This window comes from Mchenga conophoros, linkage group LG2, assembly GCF_057382185.1.
Source record: "Mchenga conophoros isolate Kocher_MC1m ecotype Shallow Benthic linkage group LG2, M_conophoros_male_GT1.1, whole genome shotgun sequence".
NCBI lineage: Eukaryota > Metazoa > Chordata > Actinopteri > Cichliformes > Cichlidae > Mchenga > Mchenga conophoros.
The window spans coordinates 36162328-36186357 of NC_140527.1; the positions used below are offsets into that span (position 1 = coordinate 36162328).

At 40.4% G+C, this 24030-nt stretch overlaps 2 protein-coding genes across 7 annotated transcripts; one reads left to right on the plus strand and one right to left on the minus strand.

Annotated features, from left to right (window-relative positions):
• The first annotated feature begins 313 nt into the window (after window positions 1-313).
• On the plus strand, window positions 314-8629 carry nox1 (NADPH oxidase 1). 3 transcript variants are annotated; one of them, XM_085244034.1, is made up of 13 exons: window positions 314-570; window positions 747-842; window positions 1752-1862; window positions 2549-2633; window positions 3375-3520; window positions 3903-4096; window positions 4186-4312; window positions 4393-4485; window positions 4565-4806; window positions 6222-6384; window positions 6676-6822; window positions 6938-7062; window positions 7687-8629. In XM_085244034.1, exons 1-13 carry the CDS (start codon window positions 526-528, stop codon window positions 7811-7813), a joined length of 1701 nt encoding a protein of 566 aa, XP_085100160.1. In that variant the 5' UTR covers window positions 314-525; the 3' UTR covers window positions 7814-8629. The 3 variants fall into 3 exon arrangements, with proteins under 3 accessions (XP_085100160.1, XP_085100168.1, XP_085100178.1); XM_085244042.1 differs by having other exon boundaries at window positions 539-570; window positions 1595-1862; XM_085244052.1 differs by lacking the exons at window positions 314-570; window positions 747-842 and adding an exon at window positions 1642-1671.
• Window positions 8630-8639: 10 nt separating this feature from the next.
• On the minus strand, window positions 8640-24014 carry cstf2 (cleavage stimulation factor, 3' pre-RNA, subunit 2). Of its 4 annotated transcripts, none has more exons than XM_085244083.1 (14): window positions 23835-24014; window positions 23508-23586; window positions 23223-23392; window positions 22998-23134; window positions 21991-22110; window positions 21742-21858; window positions 19049-19166; window positions 16797-16856; window positions 10968-11067; window positions 10242-10438; window positions 10034-10158; window positions 9570-9653; window positions 9038-9180; window positions 8640-8914 (listed from the first exon to the last, which is right to left on the minus strand). In XM_085244083.1, exons 1-13 carry the CDS (start codon window positions 23986-23988, stop codon window positions 9055-9057), a joined length of 1587 nt encoding a protein of 528 aa, XP_085100209.1. In that variant the 5' UTR covers window positions 23989-24014; the 3' UTR covers window positions 8640-8914; window positions 9038-9054. The 4 variants fall into 4 exon arrangements, with proteins under 4 accessions (XP_085100209.1, XP_085100200.1, XP_085100191.1 ...); XM_085244074.1 differs by having other exon boundaries at window positions 9028-9180; XM_085244065.1 differs by having other exon boundaries at window positions 8640-9180; window positions 23835-24013.
• Window positions 24015-24030: the final 16 nt, after the last annotated feature.

The window sequence follows — 24030 nt, forward strand, 5'->3', positions numbered from 1 at the left end:
TGATGTTGCATTAAGGAGACTGACACTGATGAGCTTCTATTTTATTGAAGTGCTTTAAAAGTCATTCTTATTTTTTAATGTTTTGTCCTGTTAAAACAGTGCCTTCACTGCTACTACTGTGTTACTTGAACAATAAATAAAATTATATCTGAATATTCAGGCTTGCTTTTGTTTATTTTTCTTTTATTACATTTACATATACAGCAGTACACCTTTTCTTGCCATAGAACAACTTGCATAGCCGATCAGCGAAGTGAGATATATCGTATTGTGCAACATATACTTCCTCATTCCTGCCATCCATGACAGTTGATCCAGTTTCCGGGAGGTAGGAATGCGATCAGCAAGACTCAGAAAAACATCCTGAACAGCGCAATTTCAGCCTCTGCTGCTTTTGTTTCCTTGTCTCGTCACCATCACACACCTGTAAATGAAGGAGGAGTCCAGACAAGCAGGGATGAAATAAAAGTGCCAGCAGCTTAAAGGATGCAGTGAAGCTGCTCGAGTCGAGATAAAGAGCTGAACATGGCGAACTGCATTGTCAACTACGGCTTTTCAGCCTTCATACTGGTAAGTTTGTCATATTCACACGTTTGCGATTTCAGTTTTCAACGGAGGGGTTTTGTAAACGCAGATGTGGGACATTTACGCACAGCTTTTGCGCGCAAAGTCACGTATTTCAAATACATTTTTTCAATGCTTGCAACCATTGTGTGATGGAAACATTGTTCTGGTTATGTTTGCAGTTTGTGTGGATGGCCATCAACATCTTCCTTTTTGTGTATTTTTATTTCTTCTACGACTTGGGGCCGCAGTTCTTCTACACGCGTCATCTTTTAGGGGTGAGTAAAGATCTTTGTTATGATGCTCGGTTCATTACTTTTACCAAAAACAATTACTGCTTCTCTTCTTTAAGTGAACTTAAGTTCAGACGAACGGGGATGTAAATAGCTGAGAACAGCAATGGTGTTGAGCTTTTAACTTAAATGCTCTGTGTCGAAACTATGTTAAACTGCATCAACCCTGACAAGTACGAATTGCAATAATATAGAAGAAAAGCGACTTTAAGTCACACATAGACTATTTGTATATATATGTTTTCCCCTTTATGTATAGTGCGTCGTTTGGAGAGTGTTGTCTGTCCCATTCTTGTAAAGATGATGGTTTTTGAACGTGTCTTCAACCGTTCATCTCCAAGAGATTAAGCTAAACTGTCAGAGAAACATATAATATAGCAATAAAAGTACGTTTGTTTGTAACTTCGATCTCAACTGATTTTTAAATACAGTGTATTAATTAAAACCCCATATGACTCAGAAGCATGTACCTTGATCTGCCCATAAGTTGTGAGATGTGGATGCAAAATATTCTTCTTTTTGCATAAATGTCTTTATTACACACCGAATGTATTTTAATTCATGTAAACTGCAACTTGATGTGTTCAAGCCCCATGCAATCACACAGAAGTACTTCTTAGAATGTTGCCATATTAAAAATTCAATATCGTTGGACCCCAAATGGTTATTTAAATAAGCAATGTGTAAAATTTAAGGGGGAAATTTCTCTAACTGACAGCAGACTTTTTTTTTTTTAGCAACAGTGAGAGGCCAGGTCCAGCAATAAGGCAAATGTGGTGGAGGGTAACGCCTTTAAATGGAAATAGGAACTTAAGTATATTAAAAAATGCAATGACTATTACCCTCTGTGATTTTTGTGAAATGATGCTCATATGAAGATGCTTTTTATTTTAGTCTGCTTTGCCTTGGGCCAGAGCTCCTGCAGCTGTTCTCAACTTTAACTGCATGCTCATCCTCCTCCCAGTGTGCAGGAACCTGCTGTCTCTGCTCCGAGGCTCTTTTGTGGTAAGTTCCTCATGCTTTCATTAAGGATGGACCGATCCGATATTATGTATCGACATCGGTCCGATACTGACCTAAATTACTGGATCGGCTATGTAAAAATGTAATCTGCATTAACAGGGAAGGGGGGGTACAAAGAAATACTCTTTTTTTTTTTTTTTTTTTTTTTTTGTTATTCTCATGTCTAGCTTTTAATAAATAATTATCTGAATCTAACAACCAAAGTTTTCATCTGATGTAAAATGTATAGAAGTCCATTATTGTATATAGTAACGATTGAGTCTAATAGTTCGTAGGCTATAGTACGTTTTTCTTTGGGAAGGTACCATCTGTGCTGGCTGCAAAAATAAACCCCCAAAACTGGTCAGGTGGCCACCCACAACCTCAGACACCATTAACCAGCATAACAATGTGGTGCACTCGTAAGGTGTCCTGGAATCAAACCCCTGACATCTCATGTCTGTTTTGTGATGAGTTTGCATGTTCTCTGCATGCTTGTGCAGGTTTCTCATGCTGTCAAACTATGTAAGGTTCAATTTGCTTTGTGCTTAGAGCTTAAGTTACTTTTTACTGCTCGCTGAGATTATTACAGAGAAAGGATAACTCATCAGGTTGAGTAGCTTTCTGTTTTGTAATAATGTCACTCCCATGTTTTGCCATTCACTCCCTTTCTTTCTTTGTCTTTTCAGCGTTGCAGCAGAACAATGAGGAAACAATTGGACAAGAATTTGACTTTCCACAAGCTGGTGGCATACATGATCGCTCTGATGACAGGTATGTAATGGTGAATTTAATTTATATAGTAAACGCAATGTAAGGTGAAATTGTGCGTCTGTTCCTCCTTATGTATCTTATGTCTCTTTTAAGTAGATATTGGAATAAAATCTGGCAATATTCTTCCGTTTAAAGATGACATTTCAATGTTGTTTCTGTCTATTTTTGTTTTGTTTTTCAGGTGCTATAGTTGTGCTATAGTCATAGCGACATGAATTATGCTCCAACAATAAAAGACAAAGAGACAAACTTCTCATTTTCTTTTCAAAAATGTGTTTTTGAAAAGAAAATGACACCCGTGCATGGGTGTGGTTAACTATTCGCCACACTCTGCAAATGTGCCTACATGAGTGATAAGCACATGTTTACTCAAGTCTCACAGTAACACGTATCTCAGTCTATTGTGAAGTTACAGTAAAACTGACAGAAAGATTAATTTTTCTCCCTTCCTTCCCTCAATCACGCAGCCACACACACAACACACACAACAAGTCAACAAGTGATATGTAAAGATCTGGAATTAATTTTGGCAAGACAAGTTACAGGGAAATGACTAAGAACATATGATAACAAAAACCTTTTCTCAAACGAGCGACTGCAAATATTTGAAACTCAGAAAGCTTGAACTGTTTCCTTTGATCAACTTGTTAAAAACACTTTTCACACTTTTTTTTTTTTTTGCAAACAAATACAAAACTACATAAAGCAGCCGTGACGTGTCTCCTCTGTGTCTTGTCACAGCTGTTCATACGATCGCTCACTTGTTCAACCTGGAGCGGTACAACAACAGTAGACAAGGTCTTGACGACGAGCTCAGCACCGCTCTGTCCGATCTGGCTGACACAGAAAACACCACCTACCTGAATCCAGTCCGTATAACCAACCTTGTAAGTCATCTACGGATTGCTCCGAAACTGACATGAAATGAAACGCATCTCTCAACAAATACAGAGCTTTGCATAAAACAAATAACAGGACTCATACTTATCATTTATCAAACTGCAAAATGTGGGGGTGCCGCTTTCGCTCACAGGTGGAGCAGATGACCGCGTGTCTCATGACTTAATGTAGGTAACCCAGGTTCATTTTTGACCTGAGACCCTTTTACTGTGTCTAATGAAGACAAAATAATAATACAATTTAAATAAAGCAACTTATAAATGTGCCGCTTGCAAACTTAAAGGGGAGTTCTGCTCTGCTAATGGATCAGCTGGACATGTGAACACTGTGACCAAGACCTGAAAGCTCACGCGTCTGCTTGTGTCTCAGGATCCTCAGCAGATTCCCACCTACTTTGCCTTCACCACCATCGCCGGCCTCACTGGTGTCGTCATCACTCTCGCGCTCATCCTCATCATCACCTCCTCCATGGAGGTCATCAGACGCAGCTACTTTGAAGTGTTCTGGTACACGCACCACCTCTTCATCATCTTCTTCGCTGGTCTCGTCTTCCACGGAGCCGGGTACGAGACAGGCTTCAGCCTTTGTTGACTTTGGCTTGCGTGTTGTTATTTTTGCAAGCAGGTTTCATTTGTGCAATTTGCACCTGCAGGCGCATTGTGAGGAGCCAGCAGAGGACAAATCCACCACACAACACAACTTTCTGTAAAGATCACCCTGATGACTGGGGACAGATTCCTGAGTGTCCCATCCCTCAGTTTGCAGGAGGGTTTCCACAGGTTTGTCCTTTTGTACAGAGAGTAGTAAATTAAAACCTTCATCAGTGAAACCTCGTTAACCTCTTCTTGGTTTTTTTCAGACCTGGATGTATGTGATTGGCCCGATGGTTATTTATCTCTGTGAGCGCCTGGTTCGTTTCATTCGTTACATGCAGAGAGTACAATACAAGAAGGTATGCTAGACTCACATTTCACCTGCTGCTTCTTCCACTTTTTTTGCATGTGATCCTAATCCATGTGCTTTGTCTTCAGATTGTCATGCGACCCTCTAAAGTGCTGGAGCTGCAGCTGATAAAGAATGGTTTCAAAATGGAGGTGGGTCAGTATGTCTTCGTCAACTGCCCAGCCATCTCACAGCTGGAGTGGCACCCGTTCACCATGACGTCTGCGCCCGAGGAGGATTTCTTCAGCGTCCACATCCGCTCGGCAGGCGACTGGACCGACAAACTCATTGAAATCATGAAGAAGGTACCAGAGGGAGCAGAGGGACCCAAGTGAGTCAAACAATCTGACCTTATCCAATCTGTTACTGTAGATGTTTCATGAGGAGGTAACTATTGCTACCTGTAATTTGTTTTGTTTTTTTTAAGCTTCTAATTTTTCTGGGTAAAATCAAAACTATTGTTTTTGTCTAAAACTGTAACAACACGCAAATACGTGACTCTGAAGAAAGAGTCCAAATGTCAAAGCATCTCTGAGCAAGATAACAAACTCGGATTGCATCAGGTGATCCCAGCTTCAACTTGTATACAGTGTAAGCGTGCATAACTGTGTACAAAGTATCCGGACTGATGCCATTATTAAACATTTTTAGGAGAAATCAAATTTCATGTTTCCAGATACTTTAATGGAGGCTGTTAAGCCAACTAACCCACATATATGGAACGTTTATTCACTGTAATGAGATCCATGGTAACTAAGTTTTCTCACAAGATCAACATTGCAGCTTTTTTCAAGGGTTTTTATTGTACCAGATTCCAGTTTGCACTTTGTTACAGTGTTGTCTTTTAGAGCCAAGGATCAAACGGTATTTTTGAAATCTTTGCAGTGAGATTACAGTTTCACTCTTTGTATGAATGAGTATTGTGCATGCATAAAAAGAAACAGCCACTGCAATTTAGCTGAGGTTAAAAAGGGTGTGGATTGGTATGTGGCATTTATCCAGATTACCTACTTATACAAATTTAAAAACCGATTTCCCAGCAGTCGTCTCCAAAGTTCAGGAATGCAGTTTGAAACTTAGGTGAGACGGACAGAGTCGCCCACAAAAATGCACAATAAGTGCACGACATAGCAACATCAACTTTACAATTAAATTTGGTCTGAAATAAAGGGCTTTAATTAAATGGGACTGCTAAGTCTGACATGACTCGTGTGTTGCAAGGCTCACTTATGGCTATGATTGTCATGTTAGTTAGCTAATATAACAAAGACAAATGCTAATAAATGCATATTGCAAATGAATTTGTGAATTTTGACACAGTCATAAATGACACTCATGTTTCAGACAAATTCCCTAGTTACACCAAAGAGTTGGTTTAACGAGTACTACTAGTACTTTAATTGTTTTTGATTATTGCTGAAAAAAAATTGCCATTCTGTTATGTAACTGGAAAAATTGTGTTGCCATTCAAAATAGTACATCCTCCAAACAAACAAACAAAAACTGAAGATTATAGCGTAGCAATAAGCAACAATACATGTATATTTAAACTATAACAAGCCTAAGTGGGAGCCTTGGAGTGCGCCACAGGAAACTGCAAAAAAATCAAAACCTTTACAAACTGATACTGACGTCCAAAGTCACATCCAGCAACTCGTTTCTTGACGACCTACAACTAGCTCTTTGAAGACGTCTCAAAACCTGTAGTTTATTTTTCTTGTTAAAAAAAATTCTTTTTGCCCTCAGGTTGGGCGTGGATGGACCTTTTGGCACAGCCAGCGAGGATGTGTTCGACTACGAGGTCAGCATGCTGATCGGTGCTGGCATCGGCGTCACTCCATTTGCCTCCATCCTCAAGTCCATCTGGTACAAGTTCAAAGACTCTGATCCTAAACTGCGCACCAGGAAGGTAACTTAACCCAACTGCTCCCCATCAGACTGTTTATTATGAAATGGATGAAACCAATTCATATAAAGATTATTTCTTTATCCCCAAGGTTGGGACAACAATAACCTTAGTGTTAGTTACTAAATGCTTTTGACCTTATGTTTGTGTGAGATCAAACCAGCTCACTTCTTCTATTCAAACCTAACACAGGGCCTTCAATTGTCCTGTAAATAAAGACGCTTGTGTTTGAAACAGCACACCCATGCCAGAGGATGAGTCATTGTTTAACATGCATTTGCTTCCTGGTTTCAGATTTATTTCTACTGGCTCTGTCGGGAAACGCACGCCTTTGAGTGGTTTGCCGACCTTCTACAGGTGCTGGAGAAAGAGATGGAGGAGAGAGGCATGGGGGATTTCCTCACCTATAAACTCTACTTGACTGGATGGGATCAGAGTCACGTACGTGTGTGAATCAGTCATCAACCTACTCCACCCTCAGACCAAAGTCCACAACAGCAGTTTGATGTCATTTCATCTCAAGCTCAGTGGGGTTTTTTTTTCTCTCCCTCCACAGGCTACTCACGTTATGGTTCACTTTGATAAGGACACTGATGTAGTCACTGGGCTCAAACAGAAGACTCACTATGGCCGGCCCATCTGGGACAAGGAGTTTGAACAAGTCCGCAAAGAGAACCCCACGTAAGCTTAAAAAAAATTCTCTGGATTCAAACAAGTGCTTAAAAAGACTCAGAAGAACAAGAACTTTTCAAAAGTTACCTTAAAGCTTTGAAAATGTAAATATTTCAGAGCGAAAATGCCATTAGTTCTGTATATTTCTCCAGTTAACTAAAATAGCTCAACTCTGTTGCATTTATATGGCCTGAACTACCTACTTTTTCATTTCACTGATAATAAAGATAATGATTTTATAAATTCTCGCACAGTGAAATCTGCTTATTTCAATATGTTGGGTCTAATAATATTAATGTAAAGATGATATTGTCTCAAATGTCATCTTAATAATGAAATAATATTTAATATATTGTGCATTACACTTGAGGGAAAGACTAAAAAAGTTTAATTTTGTCATTATGGATTATTAAGTCTGAATTAATAGACTTTGACCTTTTAAACTGCTTAAATATAAAGCCTACAACCTCAACTACACAAAAACTGCAGGAGGCTGAATCCACTGTGTGTTTTATTGATTGTAACAGCATGTAGAATCTGAAAACGAGCACGTTTTCATAGCTGTAAAATAAATGAATGGAATAAAAGTTTGAATGATAAAGCAGCTTTGTTTTATTTTTCTGTGTGTTTTAGGTCCATTGTGGGAACTTTCTTGTGCGGCCCTGAAGCTCTGGGGAAAGTCCTGGAGAAGAAATGTGCCAAATACTCAGACGTGGATCCTCGCAAGACCAGATTTTACTTCAACAAGGAGAACTTCTGAGCAAAAAAATAAATAAAATAAGCAAACGAGAGAAAAACAGGAAGCGCACGTTTACATATTCAAAGGATAACAATCAGTTGGAACTTTGTCTCGCTTCAGAAGAGAAATGTCAAAACATCGAGAAAAACCAGCGTGACAGGACAAGTGTTTACAGACCTTCCTCCATCTACTCTGAAGGGAGTACAGAGGCATGTTGGGTCATTTTAATCAGTGGTGCTCAGGGATTTGCCCCATTTTTACCATTGTGAAGTAAGGAATCACTGAGGCTACATATATATATTATATATATATGTATATATTTGTGTCATATTAGGCTGCATTATTGTAGTACTTGACTAAAGTTACAGGGACGATTTATGCTGTTATTAAGATGAGGACCTTGGTTCTTAGATCTACTGAATATGAAGGTGTTGACAGAACGTGAAAAACTTTTACTTTACAAAATACTCACAAATGGAGTATATTTACTATTCATTATGATCTTATAATCGTTTATCTTCCACTCAAGACAACTGATTACACGGCTGATGCACGGTTTCTACTGTATATAACCCATTCTTTGAATGCATGCATGTAACAGGACACAAAAAAATTTATTTTTCTTGGCAGGAGTTTACCAGGAAACAGGTTTGCTGGAAAAATATGAGGCGCAATTACGACCTCCTGTATTCGAGCGTTTCCTTATCAGAAAAACGTGAAAGATAAAACCATGCCAGTCATTAAAGTTAGTGGTCAATGATCCTCTAAAGATGTGGAAGAAAACAATTCACCTGCTGTTTTTCTTGTAAATAATTTCTCATGAATAAAAGAAAATAAAGGCAATTGGTGTGTTTTTGTTGTTTTATTCACAAAACAGCTACAACATAACAACAGTTGGCTTTTCTAGGGGAAAAACGTGACATTCTTGCTCGAGCTTTTATTCAAGTTCAACATTCACCATAGAAAGTGACTTTTTCTTGCCTCCACGTGAATCAATGTTACACAAAACAAACATTATGATTTAAAACAAAAAGAACAGGTACAATATTCCAGACTAAGATGGGATATCTTCAGATCTGTTCACACTTTGCAGCCTGGTCCGAGTGGGGCAGACAGGAAATTCTGACATGATGAAATGGGGGGGGGGAAAAAAAAGGAGGATGTCACAACATTTCAAAAACCTTTGACTCTAGCGCTAAGGTTTTATTTGCGACTGGAAAGAAAGAAGCTCTGACTTTTCAGTACTTTAATCAGTCAGACCATCAAGGGGCCCCACTCGCCGTCTTCTGAATCTGCTCTTTGAGGATAAGGATGCTCTGCCGCTGCTCCGGCGGCAACATTGCGATCTGTTCTGGAGTCAACTGCAAGACCTGCATGATGAGGGCAGCCTGAAAGAGGAAAATGAAAATGTTGCTGAGGATGTTAAACGTGTTTTTCTGGCCAACAAGCTGAACAGAACAGTCTAGAACAACAGTCTAATGATAGTGTTCGATAACACAGAAATCATACAGCTTTGCCAAAAGCGTTTATACTTTGCCAGCTATTGTTCCAGAATAACAATAGTTACTGTTCTCAGGTAAGGCAATCAATGATCAGGAATGCAGAAAGGAGGCTTTCAGCAAGCTGATAATAAAAACAGGTCATTTTACATGTTACCTGCATGTACCTGCAACTCGGTTGGTATAAAATACTTCAGAAGTAATTATACCGAGATATTTTTAACCGACTCATCATCCTGACTGATAAAAATGCAGCAGTGACAAAGAGTGACACTCACCTTCTCTTGATCCTGTGTGGAAACCTGATTCTGACCTGGACTGAAGCCTCCTCCTGATGGAGGAACCCCAGAAATACCAGCACCCTGCAGATCAAATACAGTGTTACTGTAAGATCACAGTTCTTCACCCATCAATGATTATCCAGACAGCACAGATTTCTCTTGTATTTTGCAGATTTTCGTGCTTTTGTAAAAGCTGCCTATGAAACAATTTAGAGCATTCTGACTCCCTGAATGCCCTGAAGTATAGATGAAAACATGGAAAAAAATTTAAATAAGAATGAAGTAACGCAAATCGTACAACTGATGTCATAACAATATCTCAGCCCTGTCTCTTTAAGTTTGTCTCCAAAACGCTCCAAAAACCTGAGCTAACCCTCTGACTTCTAACCATGCCTATCCTGGCCAATTCCAGTTAAACCAAAACACACAGCTGACACAGACATGCAGAGATGCAAACGTACCGGTCTTGCAGGTGGCGGAGCATTCGGACCCATTGCATGAGGGACAGGGCCTTGCATTCCTGGTGCTATGGGAACCCTCTGACCCGTAACTGGAACACGAGCATCCATTGCCCTTGGATCACGGCCTGTGTAAGGACACATAATTAGATGAATTTACCCTCAAAGTACGAGACTTTCGCAAACTATGACGCCTCATAGGGGCAGGTACCTCTGGCTTCCATAGGGGGTCCCCGTGGCTCCATCATGGGGGCCGCCCTGGGGTCAACCATCATGTTCCGTGGTTCACCCATGGGTGGGCCTCTCATGTCCATTGGAGGCCTCATATCTGGAGGGGGTGCAACTCCCAACTGTGGCATGTGTACAGGCGGAACTTGGTGGGGGGGTGGAGGTCCCATGTAACCCCGGCTAAACGCACACAAAATAAGAGAAGTTAAACATTTTTAAAACCAAGTCATAGTTTTTAGACCATAAAGTGGTCTTTGATATAGTCTAGCATTAAAACTCAAACTATATTAAGCAAAGATTTTACTATATAGTAGTATTTCTGGTCAGTAGTAGAGTAGGGCTTTATCATCAGAAAACCAGTCACAGGAAATTAGATGCATTTGTTAGTGAATCGTGAAAAAGAAACCAACAAAATATACATCTTTTAATTTATATTTTTCCACCTGGGGAATTATTAAAGCAGACGGCAGCAGACACAGTGAGCATCTCTGTTGACAAGCTGACACATCCATCTTCCATGTCCTGCTGTTTTGTGCAGCCAGAGACCAGACTTGCGTTTCAGTTGTTGTTTACCTTTCTTTAACATTACATTTCCCCCAAATCAGCCAGGACAAAATAAAGACTTTAGTCTTGCAACATCAATGACTGGAACAGACACTCCTAAAAGTCACACCCAAATGTATCGTTAAGGTAAAATGGGATGTCTTACTTGGGGTCTATGACCTCTCCAGTGACAGACAGCAGAGTTCCTCCTCTGGGGTCATTGGGACCATCTCCCAGCAGGCCTCTTGGGGGGATACCACCTGGTCCTTAGAGGAAGAATTCATAAATTTAACCACAACACACACACACACACACACACACACACACACACACACACACACACACACACACAACAGATGATACACGAAACATCTGCCAGTTAATTAGTGAAAAGAAATGGAGATGTGTCATCATATCGAATGACTTTCAAAGCTGAAATTCCAGTTAAGAAGAACCACGCACACTCCTAAAAAGATGAGTGTTTGCTCAGAAGAAAAAAACCTACACAGTTAGCTCAAACTGCACAAAGGCCACAGCAAACTGCCACAGAACAAGGTCACAACACACAGATACATCAGGGACACACACACACACACACACACACACACACACAAAGAGGAGGAAGGGTAGAGCATTGTGGTCTCATCAGCATTAATATGCAGATCTAAAGATTTGAAAGCAAATTTATATAAACACAAAACAAGAAGAAGAAAAACTCTGCTCCCACACGTATACACAAAGCTGATTTGAGAGTGTTCGCCTACTTGTGTCTTCTAAGTCTGACATTATTTGGCCATGAAAGCATGGCGAACAGAGGCATGCATAGAAAAGATCAAGAACAATGGATGTCTCATATTCCATTTATACGGCGTTACAGCATTAAGGCAACAACCTATAATGATGCCATCAGTTAGCTCAGTGCAAATTAGGCTAATTTACTGCACTTAAGCAGAAATATATTCATCACAAATGAATAGATCTTTTTCTGTTGATCTGGGAAAGTTAACGTCTTCTGATTTACTCTAAGGAAAACGAATTTAGAAGAAACTGATAAGATAAAGATCATCTGGGCTCCTTGTCAGTGTAACGCTACTGTGTTTGTGCAGCAGAGCAGCACCAACTTCATTGTTTACAGTCCTCTCAGTGGCACTTGTAGAAGAGTGTCATGACAGCTAAGCAGATGGTATTCCAGATGTCAAGCAGTGCCAACTAGCAGAGGTGTGGACTCGAGTCACATGACTTGGACTCGAGTCAGACTCGAGTCATTAATTTTATGACTTTAGACTTGACTTGAAAAAATGTTCTAAGACTTGTGACTTGACTTGGACTTTTACACCAATGACTTGGGACTTGAATTGGACTTGAACCGGTTTACTTGAAAAGACTTGATATTTTACCCCAAATATAAAATTTAACATGCATATTATATAGAGATTGAAAATGTGACGTCATTCACGGGTAGAACCGCAAAGGATTCTGGGAACTCGTGGCAAGCGGTACTAGCGCACGCAGGCTTTCAATTAAAATCAGTTATACAGCGATAAAAAGAAACACAAAAATGTCAAGAAGCTGTTGTATTATTAACTGCAATAGCCGGTCGCATGACAGCCACGGGAAGCCGACGGGTAAAGAGATCGGTTGTTATCGGATTACGTCGTTGAAGAGAAATTGTTCGAGCCATGTTTCCGAAGTAACAAAGACACGACTGGATTGCAGCCATTCAAAGATCAAATATAACGTCCCAGAACACTCCAGCTCACAGGTTAGTCTGCTCCAAGCATTTACACGAAGGTCAGTGTTTTTTAGTAGTTAATACGTCATTTTTCTTAACATAATTGGTGATATAGGTTACAAGCAAGTCTGGCGCTGAACAGAAATTGTCGCGCTATGCTCCTTTATTTATTGTGCATAAATAGTGAATTGTCCTGACACAATATTGCGTTTCGCTTCTGTTATTATGGTACATTGAAAAAAAACACATACTTTTATTCACAGGATAAAACAGGTTTTTTGTATCACTAATTGTCCAGTACGATTACAGCATACAGTATTATTGTCACTGCTACATTTCTGTAATGAACCAGAAATTATTTCCACTACTAATTAATTACCGTTGAGCTCAAAGGTCCTATTAATAAACGGTTAAGGAATGTGTATTTATGACGACAATTTGTGAGACTGGTAAACTTATGATACGTACGATGGTCTTTCGTTCTACACGGTGCATTTCAAGGTCCTGCACCCATCCGGCGGTAAACTGTACCTGGGCTTGTTGCAGTGACCTGAAGTTACTAAACTTCATGAGTGTATGCACTCACTCCAAGAACCGTATGATTATAAATATGCATATAAATATGCTACGATGAGATAACTGACTTCATCTAACTAGCAAATGTTGTCCAGGCTACGTTGGTGATACAGTTTTTTTTTAATATGTATGATATTTTTGTCATGCGATTTTAAAGCCGGTCCTACAACCGCATCCAAGAATAACATGCAGCTTATCTCAGAACTGTCGGTGAAAATTATTCTTGGAGCTAGGTTTAATTGAGCTGCATTTTAAAGAGGTGCAATTTCACAATTTGTGTATATTTTCTAAGTTCACTATTTTGTCATGTGTTGAGAAAAACACAGATTTTAAAATTACATGGTCTAATATTTACATTTAGCATAACTGCAACATTATTTTTTCGTTTGTTTTTTTTTTTTAAAGACTCGAAAGGACTTGAAATTCAAAGTTTCAGACTTGTGACTTGACTCGGACTTTTACACCAGTGACTTGAGACTCGACTCTGACTTGCCTGACATTACTTGAGACTTGACTTGAGACTTGAGGATAAAGACTTGAGACTTACTTGAGACTTGCAAAACAATGACTTGGTCCCACCTCTGCCAACTAGTTCCTCACATACAGCATTGTTAACTGTGAAGCTCTGTATACACGTATGTAATGTGTTTATATTATATAGAACAACAGCAACTGGTCATATATTCACCTTCAAACATGTCAAGATTATTGCTGGGCACCCGAGTAAGAGCAACGCCGTGTCTGCGCTGGTTTGAATGAGCAGTTCTCATATTTCGACTAAACCGTGCTTGATGTGTGAAGGGGGAGGTGCGCACACAAGGGTGCGCTTGTAATGTAATCCAGTTTAATTGTATTTATAAATTTTCTAGTCTAACTGACCAAGTACAGCAGACTATGAATCATGCATAACTATATGTTAATAAAACACTTTATTCTATACATGTAAAGCTCTTTATCTACTTCACTTCTACAGCCGATGCATGCTTTTGGACCGTGCCTGGAGCACCCAGAGGCACAGAGAGGACATGCAACACAGAAAGGCCCCAGCTGGGGCTCGAATCGTCTCAAGCAGAATTTATGGTCTTGCAAAGGTGGCGTGTATGCCGTCTGCTCCACTCCAGGTGCTGCCCCTTTGCCTGCAGTGAGCTCTGTTCTCAGATGGAGGCAGTGTACAAAGTATGTGCTACAACCGGTCTGAGGGTACTTGTATGTTTGAACTGAGCTCTGCGCTACATCTGACTGACCAACATTCAAGGAGCTGAAGTAAAACAGGTAGTTAAAACCAATGAAGAGTGTCCAAATCAACCATCGCCTGTGCTTATCATGCTTTATTTCCTGGATCTTTGAAGTTTTTTAAATTTCGTCATTCTCCCATTCTAGATCAACTCCACTATTGTTCCCTTCTCTATTACGCCCACTTGTCAGCCAATCAATATTCGCCAGTTGCTTACATCATCTGGTTCCAGAGACATGCAGTGAGGATTCTTGGAGGACTGCATGGAAGCGTGTCTCTTTGTATCGTTGGGATACAAATGGTGACATCACTCCAGTCACTCTCCAGTGCAGTAAAAGCTATAAACTACAGCACAGCCTGTTAAAAATGTGGATTTTTGGTTTGTTTTTTTAAACTGAACTGGCTTCAGCCTCACTTCATAAGCAATAAGTGATGCTGACAAACACAAACAAAAGCCAATCAAGAGAGTAGCAAAGCAGCTTCATTGTTATACCGTACCGTCCAGCTTGAAAGCAAAGCCAGCAATTTCATGTCATTATCAAGTGACTAAGCTGATCCTGGAGTAAAAAGAAGGCCAAGTAGTCTCTTTCCATTAGTGCAAATGACACGTGCCTTTTCAAATAATGAATGCTGCTAACACAGAGAGCTCTCACTGTATGAGATATTTCACCGCTTTCATCTTTATCTTTAGCAACATCCATAAACCGTCTCTATCAATAATAAACATCTCACATCTGAACTCGTTACCCTTCAGGCTCAACTCTACAGAAACGAGTGGTAGCTCTGTAAAAGTCAGCAGTCAGTGAATATCATTTATTACAATTTTAGAAACACATCTCGTTTGATAATTAAAAGCAAATCATTTTTGTCAGATATCTGCAAGCACACAGGTGTATGGATGAGAAACACCACGCCACTGGCTCGCTGACCCAAATTTACCCACACTGCCATAGCAACAGCGCCACGGCTAAAAATGTAACATAAATAGAGAAAATTAGAATAAGCGGGCCTTTTGGGAAGAAAAGAAAAATGTACAGCCACCCCCTCAAAAACTAAGATCGCGCAAGTGTCGAGCAGGAGATCTCCTCTGACATCCATCAGTCTGGATCAACGGGAGCTCAAGTCTCCTTCCAACTTTGCCAAATCTCAAACAGCAGAATCTGCTGATCACTCTGTAATCGCCCAAATAAAGTAGTGACTGAAAGGTTTTAACTTCATTTGTATTCTGTTAAATTTCGAACAGAGAAGCAGAAAAACGAAGGAGACATATAAAACTAGCTAAAAACATGTCGAGGACAAGAAGTACAGAAGAAGCTGCAGTTCTGTGGAAATCAGATAACACCCTTTAGGATTCAAGGTCTTACTCTGTAGCCATTACCTGGCCGTGTACCCTGTCTGACCAGTGTTTAGATCCAAACTCAGATGACCCGCCTTGCAATTACACCTGAACTTGTACCGCTATCTGATATTCCCGTGTTACTGTTGTTCCTACAACATCATGATTAATGTTGCTCGAGGACTACAAATATAAATTCCCCATTACACTGCCGTGACGTCATTAGTTTAAGTTAGGCTTCCAGGAAGCAGACAAAAAGAATAAAAAAAACAATTCACATAATGTGGGCGGGGTCTGTCACAAAGCTGTCAACTAGGATTTGTTAACACATTTGTCTTCAGGGGTTTCTGCAGATTTTTATAGTTAGTGAAAATGTAACCCAAACAACTTTTACTGAAACTTTCAGCACTGTTCTGGTGCCTAAAAGTAACCAAACTACAACAGAGAGAGAGAGATTAAATAAATAAATAAATATAATAACTCATAAAAAATTCAAACAGCACATAAACCCAGGTATCCCAAGTGAGATGGATCCACTGATCCGCCCCAGTCTCCTCTTTACACGTACAATGTTGCATTTTACACTTTGAAGCGGCTGTGATGACGATCCTGGAACAACATTAATTACATGGTTGTAGGAACAATAAACTGGGACGTCAGATGCACCTGCAGGTCACTATGAGGCGGTCTAAACTTCCTTTTGTATCACATAAACGCTCCATGAAATCGCATCAGTACTCCTTGTCATGATATCCATCAAGCTCCCCCGTGCAGGCTGACAAGTAGGCTGAAGGCTGAACACCTGCACCATCTGCACAAACTGGCCCCAGCTGCTATCTGGAGCTGATCAGCCCAACTGTGCATATCTTTACAACAACAAAAAACTAAACATTGATTGTACTCATGACCTGGTATATTCCTGTGTAGCTGTGGTAGTGCTCTGAGATTGTAATAATTATATACACAGACTTATGAACTTCTCTAAAGGCTGCATGTGTGATGAGTCATTTTTATTTACAGCGGAAATGCTGTCAAAAATATATGCTGTATATTTGAAAAGTGTCACTGCTTAGCAGGGCTGCGACCTGACTGGAGAACCGAGGAGGTACAGTGATACCTTGAGGCCGCTCGATAGCAGCTTGACCAGACGATCCTGTGGGAGAATGCTGAAGGTTTCCTGAGCCAGCATTAAAGTGAGAAGAACAGGAGACAAGACTCAAGAGGGCAAAGCACCATTTTAGCACGCTCGTGAAATCATCTCATGCACAAATAAAGGTACAGAAGGGTGAAGAAGAGGGAACTTTTACAAAATCATCAAGATGGCATACATCCAAGATTTAAGATAAAACACAAAAAGAGAAGACGATAACGAGGACACATGGCGTATATCGTTGTGGATAAACCTCCACTATTTATATGACTGTGGTGACACCTGCTGATCCAAATGAGCCATGACACGTGCAAAGTTTGGACGCAAGTGGATTCTGTAAGTATTCGGATCCCCTTCCTTTTTTGCAAGAAATTGTCATGTAGATTTAATCTTCCACTAGAGTTGCATGGAACTGCATTTAAAAGGACTCCATCAGCATGAAGGAAAAGATTTTCTGGTCTGATGAGACAAAACCTGAACTCTCTGGGCGGAAATGCAAACTGATTGTTGGGTTCGTGGTCACCTCAAATAATGAGGCTCTTCTTGTTGTGTTACACAGAAGAAACCCCTGTTTTCAATCAATGCCTTGGAACAATTTTATCACAGTGGTCTATAGAGAGTTAAATCGACCTCATGTCTTATCTTTTTTTCCCCTCATCCTAGCAAACAGTTTGGATTTCAGGATCCAGTAAAAACAGGTGTGCCTTTCTAATCCATGCTATAGATGGACTTCAAATCAAGTTCTAGACGCAGGCCACATGTAAATGTGTTTGGGTGCTGTCAAAAGCATGTAAACACAACACAGTTTTGGCTGCCCCACTTCAGAAGGTGGGAAAAAAGTCCTCACTGTGCAGTTTCACAATTTTTAGATTTTGTAGATATTTTTGAATTTGGTGAATTGCTATTAACAAAAAAAAAAAAAACATGGCCAGCATTTCACAATCAACAAACTCAACCTAAAGTTAACTCCAGTTTATATTTTGCCCTTGGTCGTGCATGCTCTATCTGTGGTGGCTCTAAGCCCCACCAGCGGTCCCTGCCCCAGAGTTTGTGGGCCACAAACTTTGGCCAGTGAGAACCTGTTGGACACTTCATGTGTAAATAAACGTAAATGTCCTTTTTTTAATTAATGTAAATAAAAAAGGTAAGACCACAGTCTCTGACATCACGTGCCAAAAACTCTGCGCATCAATGAAACAAAGGAAGGCATTTCCCAAAGGTCACTTTCAGACCAAAAACTGTGTTTGCATGTGGACGAAGGCCAAAACACATGAAAACGAACCACTTTAAAAAACACAGAAAAAGACACACCTCAAGAATAATTAAAGCAAATAAGACGCACAGAATCTGGGAACCCATCAGCTAATGTCTGGGGTCAATGTTTCAGGCTTCCGGATTAGCCAGCTGATCTCGAGATAACAGATATCCAGGCCACGACTTCCCATTACATGTGCTGGCTGTGTCAGATTATGAATGGAGATGAATTTTAAAAAGCAAATATAAGGCTAAATCATCATGAGGCACACAGAGTGCTCCTCTGAATCCTGAACCAATCTACTCACCACATGGAGTGCTGACTGAACAAAAACCCTCTAATAACAACTGGACACCAGAAAGCTTTGGGTACCAAAATTCTTCACATTCTACGTATTCACATGTGGATGTGTGGTAATAGTAATTACCGGCTACAGTATGACTGCCACAGTAATCATGCGATAACTAATATAAACGACAGATCTCAGCTTTTGAGATTACCGTTTTACAAAGACCAATCTAGAAATAATGCTAATTGTATCCACTTTAAATTAAAATGTATGCAAAAACAGAAAGGGGGTAAATACTTTTTGAATCCACTTTTGTCTAATTGGAAACACTGCACTGAAAAACTGCTTTTCAATTACTGCTGTCTACCGACAAACATTAGCATTATTGGTGATTGTTTTATACGCCAAAGAAAACAGCTAATAAAATATGACAGGTTTTCAAATTTAAGACATGCCTTCATGCAGCTTATTCATTTACATGCTTGGAACATTTGTAACAATTCTAGATTATCGAATGTTTAATGATTTTATAAAGTTAATGTCTTAGAGATAGATACCTGCCCTGTATTTATGGTTTGTTTGTGTAACTTTATACTACAAGTGGCCAGAGTCACACTACCACAACCAATTTCACAACTTTTGCCATTTCAAGCGTGCATGTGGTCTGATGATTACCTGGAGGTCCAACTGGTCCCGGTCCAGGCCCAGGTCCTGGTACAGGCATGGGTCCAGGGACAACTCCCATGTTAGGGGGCTGCATCATCTGGGGCGCTCCATTGACATGCATTCCAGGCTGAGGACATAACAAAATAAAAATGATTAAGAAATGAATGGAAATAATATCTCCTGAAACTGTATCTATAAAGAAGAGAACATATGGTGCGATGAGGACAAAAACATGTTAAGTGACATTTATGTTACATTTCTGTCTGCATGTTTGCTCCATTTCAAAGTCGTTTGAGATGGAGCTGGAACTCCTGCCAGCTCTGGACAAACCTTGTAGCAAAACATCCAATCTACAAGCAGTAGCATTGCCATCAGGCACTGCTTACAGCAGGGGTGTCAAACTCATTTTAGTTAATGGGCCATGTTCACACTGTTTGACAACAAATGGGCCGGACCTCCTCTCCTACAGCACAACGTATAGTCACATTTATTGATATTGGTGTTTTCAGAGTTAGACTGCTGCTATTAAAATTTACAGCTCACAGTGGATCTACAAAGGAACAACAACTTTACATGTACCTTTCTATAATTCCACCCTGACCACACCGACACAGGTATTTTATAAAAACGTAGCTTTTTCTATGCGCTTTGGGCGTTTCCCCACACATAGAGCCATTTTAGGTCACTGAAAAATTAACAAATCTCAAACAAATCTCAGTTTCTGCGTAAACAAGGAAACCAAAAATCTTCTCTTGCACCGTCAAAGGTGTGTGCCTTTATCTCCTTTTTGGTATCATAATCTACCCTGTGTTATTGTTGCCCCAAGGCATCTGATTGGCCAACATTTCTACACGGTTAATGGTTATATCGCCATCTGCTGCTTGACAGTAATGGACACTGGTTTTGTTTTGTTTTTTTCAATACAGCGCTTGTGTGGATGTGACTTTCTTTTTAAACCAAAGCAGAAAATTCTTGTTCTAAAATGTATTAATGGACTAACCCACAAACTGCCATGCCACATGGTGGTGCAGACGTTGCCACGGTTGCCTCACAACAATAAGATTCTTGGTTCAAACCTTCAAGTCATCTGGGGCCTTTCTGTGTGGAGTTTCTGTGTTCTCCCTGCACGGTTTCTCTTGTTTCCTCCCACATCCCCTCATATAACCTCCTGTGTCCTTTTCCTAATCACCTTTCTCTAACCTCGGTGAAAACGCTACGAGGTGTGAAGGGGAAGTTATAAGGACTTAGAAATAGAGAAGCGTGGTGCTCAGAGAATCCAAATGCACATACATTAGGCTCTTTAACAATGTGATGGTGCAGTGTTGAAACTACAATGTCCAAAAGATGTATTAAAAATGCACATTTTACTTCACCCCAGAGTGTTCTTATATTGTTGAACAAGAACCACTGGGAAAAAACATCATATCATTACAGGTGCTGGAACTTTAAAGCCTATAAAATGAAAAGCATCTTATTTTCTTATTTTTCCTACTGGAGACTGATCCAACTCATCCCCTCCTCCTTGTTTAGGATTTCTATGAAATTCCCTGTATCCAGCACTTATCCAAGGTGGCTCTAAGAGAAAATTCATTGATGATAATCCTAAAAGCTGGCAAAACAACAAATGCACTGAGATCAATTAATGCAGCGTATGATCAGGATTTAGAGAACATATAAATCTGCACTTCTCATGCAAACCAACTCCTATTCACAGACAACCAGTGGGTTTAACAGAAAAATTAAAAACATATCATCAGGTTATGGAAATGGAAAATGCACTTACAAATAACATTTGCATGATCAGGCCTACTTTATCAGTTATGTTGATCGTTTTTCAGGAACGCTCAGATGGTCCTTCGCTATGACTTATGAGATAAAATTTATCTACTTTCCTTTCATAAAGGTTGCTTCAGCGTATGATCTACTAAAGGGGGTAATAAAAGAAGCACTGAAGCCGTTCCTTATCATTTTGAGAATTCGGATCACCACGGACTACGTTCCTCAGTTTGGAAACTTCATAAGCAAAATGAATTGTATCGTAGGTTAACTGATGATTCTAAACTGGCTGTAGGTGTTAGTGTGAGCGTGAATTATGGTCTTTCTGTGTTAGCCCGGTGATAGACTTGGTGCGTGTCCGGGATGTACCCGGCCTATCACCCACTCTCAGCTGGGACAGACTTAAACACCTCAAGCAAACTACTTGTTGAGATCTAGAAATATTTTAAACTTTTCACCCCGCACATTTTAACACTTCCTGAAGCCAGACCAGGACTTTTGGTGGGCCAGACTTTGTGATCCTTTCACCAGTATTTATTCACTCCATGGTAAATTAACTGGTTCATATACAATGCTTTTCTAGGCAAAGCACTTTATACAACATGCCTTATTTGCCCATTCATACAAGCACTTTTTCAACACCTAATTGCTTTCTATCTAACATTCACACATTCATACATCAATGAATGCATCAGAGACCAACTTGTGGCTCAGTATCTTGCCAGAGGATACTAGCCATGCAGGCTGGAGACTGGAGAAGCCAGACTGAACTTCTAACCTTTTGATTAGTAGATGACCTGCTCTACCTCCTGGGCTACAGCCATCCCAGCAACCCTTGCATGCGTGCACATTTTTCAGGACACACAATGGGAACATTTTGTTGAAGAGAATACACAGTAATATGACAAAAGATATGTTCTGCTTACCACAGGTTGAGACACGGGCATGGTCGGCTGTGTAGGTGGAGAAGTGACTGTCGGTGCTCCTCCGCCCTGTCCACTGGGAATCAGAGGCTGGACTGTTGTTTGACGATGGAGCATTTTCTATACAAGGAGTGAGGGGAACATAAAAAAAAAAAATACTGCTTGCTTTGGCTTTAAAATGCAGGACAGAATAAACATTTACTGAGTCGAGAACAACTGTCTTCTGACTGTGACTCATCTCTTCATTCTCACCAAGGCTATCTCAGGATCAACAATCCGCATGACCACTTGGGCCTGCAACAGAGCGTAGGCCAGCTGAGGGTTCTGCAGCAGCATGTTCCGTGCCTCCTGAGGACTGTTCTGCACACACAGCTGGAGGGAGAGAGAGAAAAACATTTTTTTGAAACCAAAGGGATCTGATTTTAGAAACTACTAGAAAAATCTCTGACTACATCCTAAAAGACTTAAAAAAACAAACAAACAAAGAAAAAACACTCTAGTTTTTAATCCCACCACCACTTTTTACTACCCACTCATGACTCAGACATAACTCCCTAACAAACAGGCATTAGACCACAATCTGCAGAAATACCACTACTATTAAATCTGGAGCCACTGACTCCAATCAGCATCTGGAGCGTTCCTACTGACACAAGCTTTTGGTGAAACAAATGACTTTCTGAGTAAAGCAAAAGACGTCTGCAGTGTGGCGTTTCTTTGGGCTTAATGAAGCAGACTACCAGCTGTACAAAGACGAGGCTTCACTGGCAGAGCTGAGAGTGGCAGGCTGCACAGCACAGCCTCTGTTAATGAAAGGGAAGGTGGAGCATCTGCATACAGTTAAGCTGGAGGTGATTCAGACTGTGTGAAACATTTGTCACCATCCTTACTACTGACAATTAAAAAAAAAGAAAAAAAAAAGAGTAAGGAGCCTCATACATACAGTTTTAGATGATGTCATTTGGGAAAACTAATTTTTTACTTTAAAAGACTCACTGTTGTTTCATGCATTTATTAAACGCTCAAACGCGAGAGGTTTTATTAAATTTGGCTGTGTACAGGAGACCATAACGTTTTACATAGAGCTGAACATAAAGTCATCAAATTAATTCTTAAATGCACCACAGACTACCCATTTGGCAGATGATTCTACTATTGATAAGTTCACCTCTCACCGAGAGTACAGTAAAGAAACCTCAATCTCCTCTCTGGAGATGGTTATAAGTGTATATGGGGGGGGGGACACACACACACCCTACCTTCATTTGTTTCATGAGTTCAAACATCTGCTCAGGTGGCAGACTGGCTACTGCTCTGCTGATAGACTCTGGGGCCTCCTCTGGCTGGATGCTGTCTCCATAAGGAGACTCAATAATGGGGGCTCCTGTTCCCAAACCTGTGCAAGACAAAAATAGCTTGGGTATTGAAACAGATTATGACCAGAAGCTTACCTAAACAAACTCGAGAGGAAATTAAAAACTTACTTTTCAGCTCTTCCTTGTTCTTCTCACTGGCTGCGTTGTCAACACGGAGAGCCCGACCACTAAACTCTCTCCCATTCAAGTTTCGCATGGCACTGAGGGCAGTCTCCTGGTCTTGGTATTCACAGAAACCATATCCCTTTGGCTTTCCTGTCTCCCTGTCATACACTAACCTGAGTACAAGAAAAGGGAACAATCCACATTTAAGACTGTCTAAAAGGACTTATTAAAACCCTATAAAACATCTTAGTTCAGAGAGGACCAGGTCTAGCGCGTTCCTTCACTCACCTGAAACTGACAACAAGTCCGACTTCAGAGAAGATGTCTTTCAGCTGTTCTTCTGTGGCTTCATACGGAATATTTCCCACTAAAACAATTAATACACACAATATTTAGTGTTAGTATGACAATAAACAGAAGAAGGATTTGTAATTCGAGGCTCCTTTGCTTGCTATTTCTTTTTAACTTTCCCTCGCGCGGTGTTCAGCTAACAGCAACACTAGCCTGACATCCATGTTAGCAAGTTTTGATTCACAACCCGCTTCCTTACATTCTTCCTGAGCACCCAGAGGATAAACTTACCCAAACACAGCGACCTAAAAGCAACAAACTTACCGAACACCGATCGTAGTGACCGGTCAACGGCTGGGTCTCTATTCGCGGCTGCAGCTGCGGCCGCAGCAGCGGCGTTGGCAACAGATACGTTCGCCATTTTGGGGACAGAATTTAATGTTACACCGGAAACTAGAAGGAGACAACATCCGTTCATAAAAAAAAAAGAAATAAAAAAAGGGGGGCAGGGCGGTGGGTG

What these genes read in the sequence shown, in the direction of transcription:
- nox1 (XM_085244034.1), top strand. Translation starts at nt 526, where the DNA reads ATGGCGAACTGCATTGTCAACTACGGCTTTTCAGCCTTCATACTG. An exon ending in CAGTCCGTATAACCAACCTT is followed by an intron (nt 3,521 to 3,902) that starts GTAAGTCATCTA and finishes CTTGTGTCTCAG; the next exon opens with GATCCTCAGCAGATTCCCAC. An exon ending in CTCGTCTTCCACGGAGCCGG is followed by an intron (nt 4,097 to 4,185) that starts GTACGAGACAGG and finishes TTGCACCTGCAG; the next exon opens with GCGCATTGTGAGGAGCCAGC.
- cstf2 (XM_085244083.1), bottom strand. Translation starts at nt 23,988, where the DNA reads ATGAACGGATGTTGTCTCCTTCTAGTTTCCGGTGTAACATTAAATTCT. An exon ending in GGACTTGTTGTCAGTTTCAG is followed by an intron (nt 23,393 to 23,507) that starts GTGAGTGAAGGA and finishes TCTTGTACTCAG; the next exon opens with GTTAGTGTATGACAGGGAGA. An exon ending in CTCCGCCACCTGCAAGACCG is followed by an intron (nt 9,654 to 10,033) that starts GTACGTTTGCAT and finishes TTTGATCTGCAG; the next exon opens with GGTGCTGGTATTTCTGGGGT.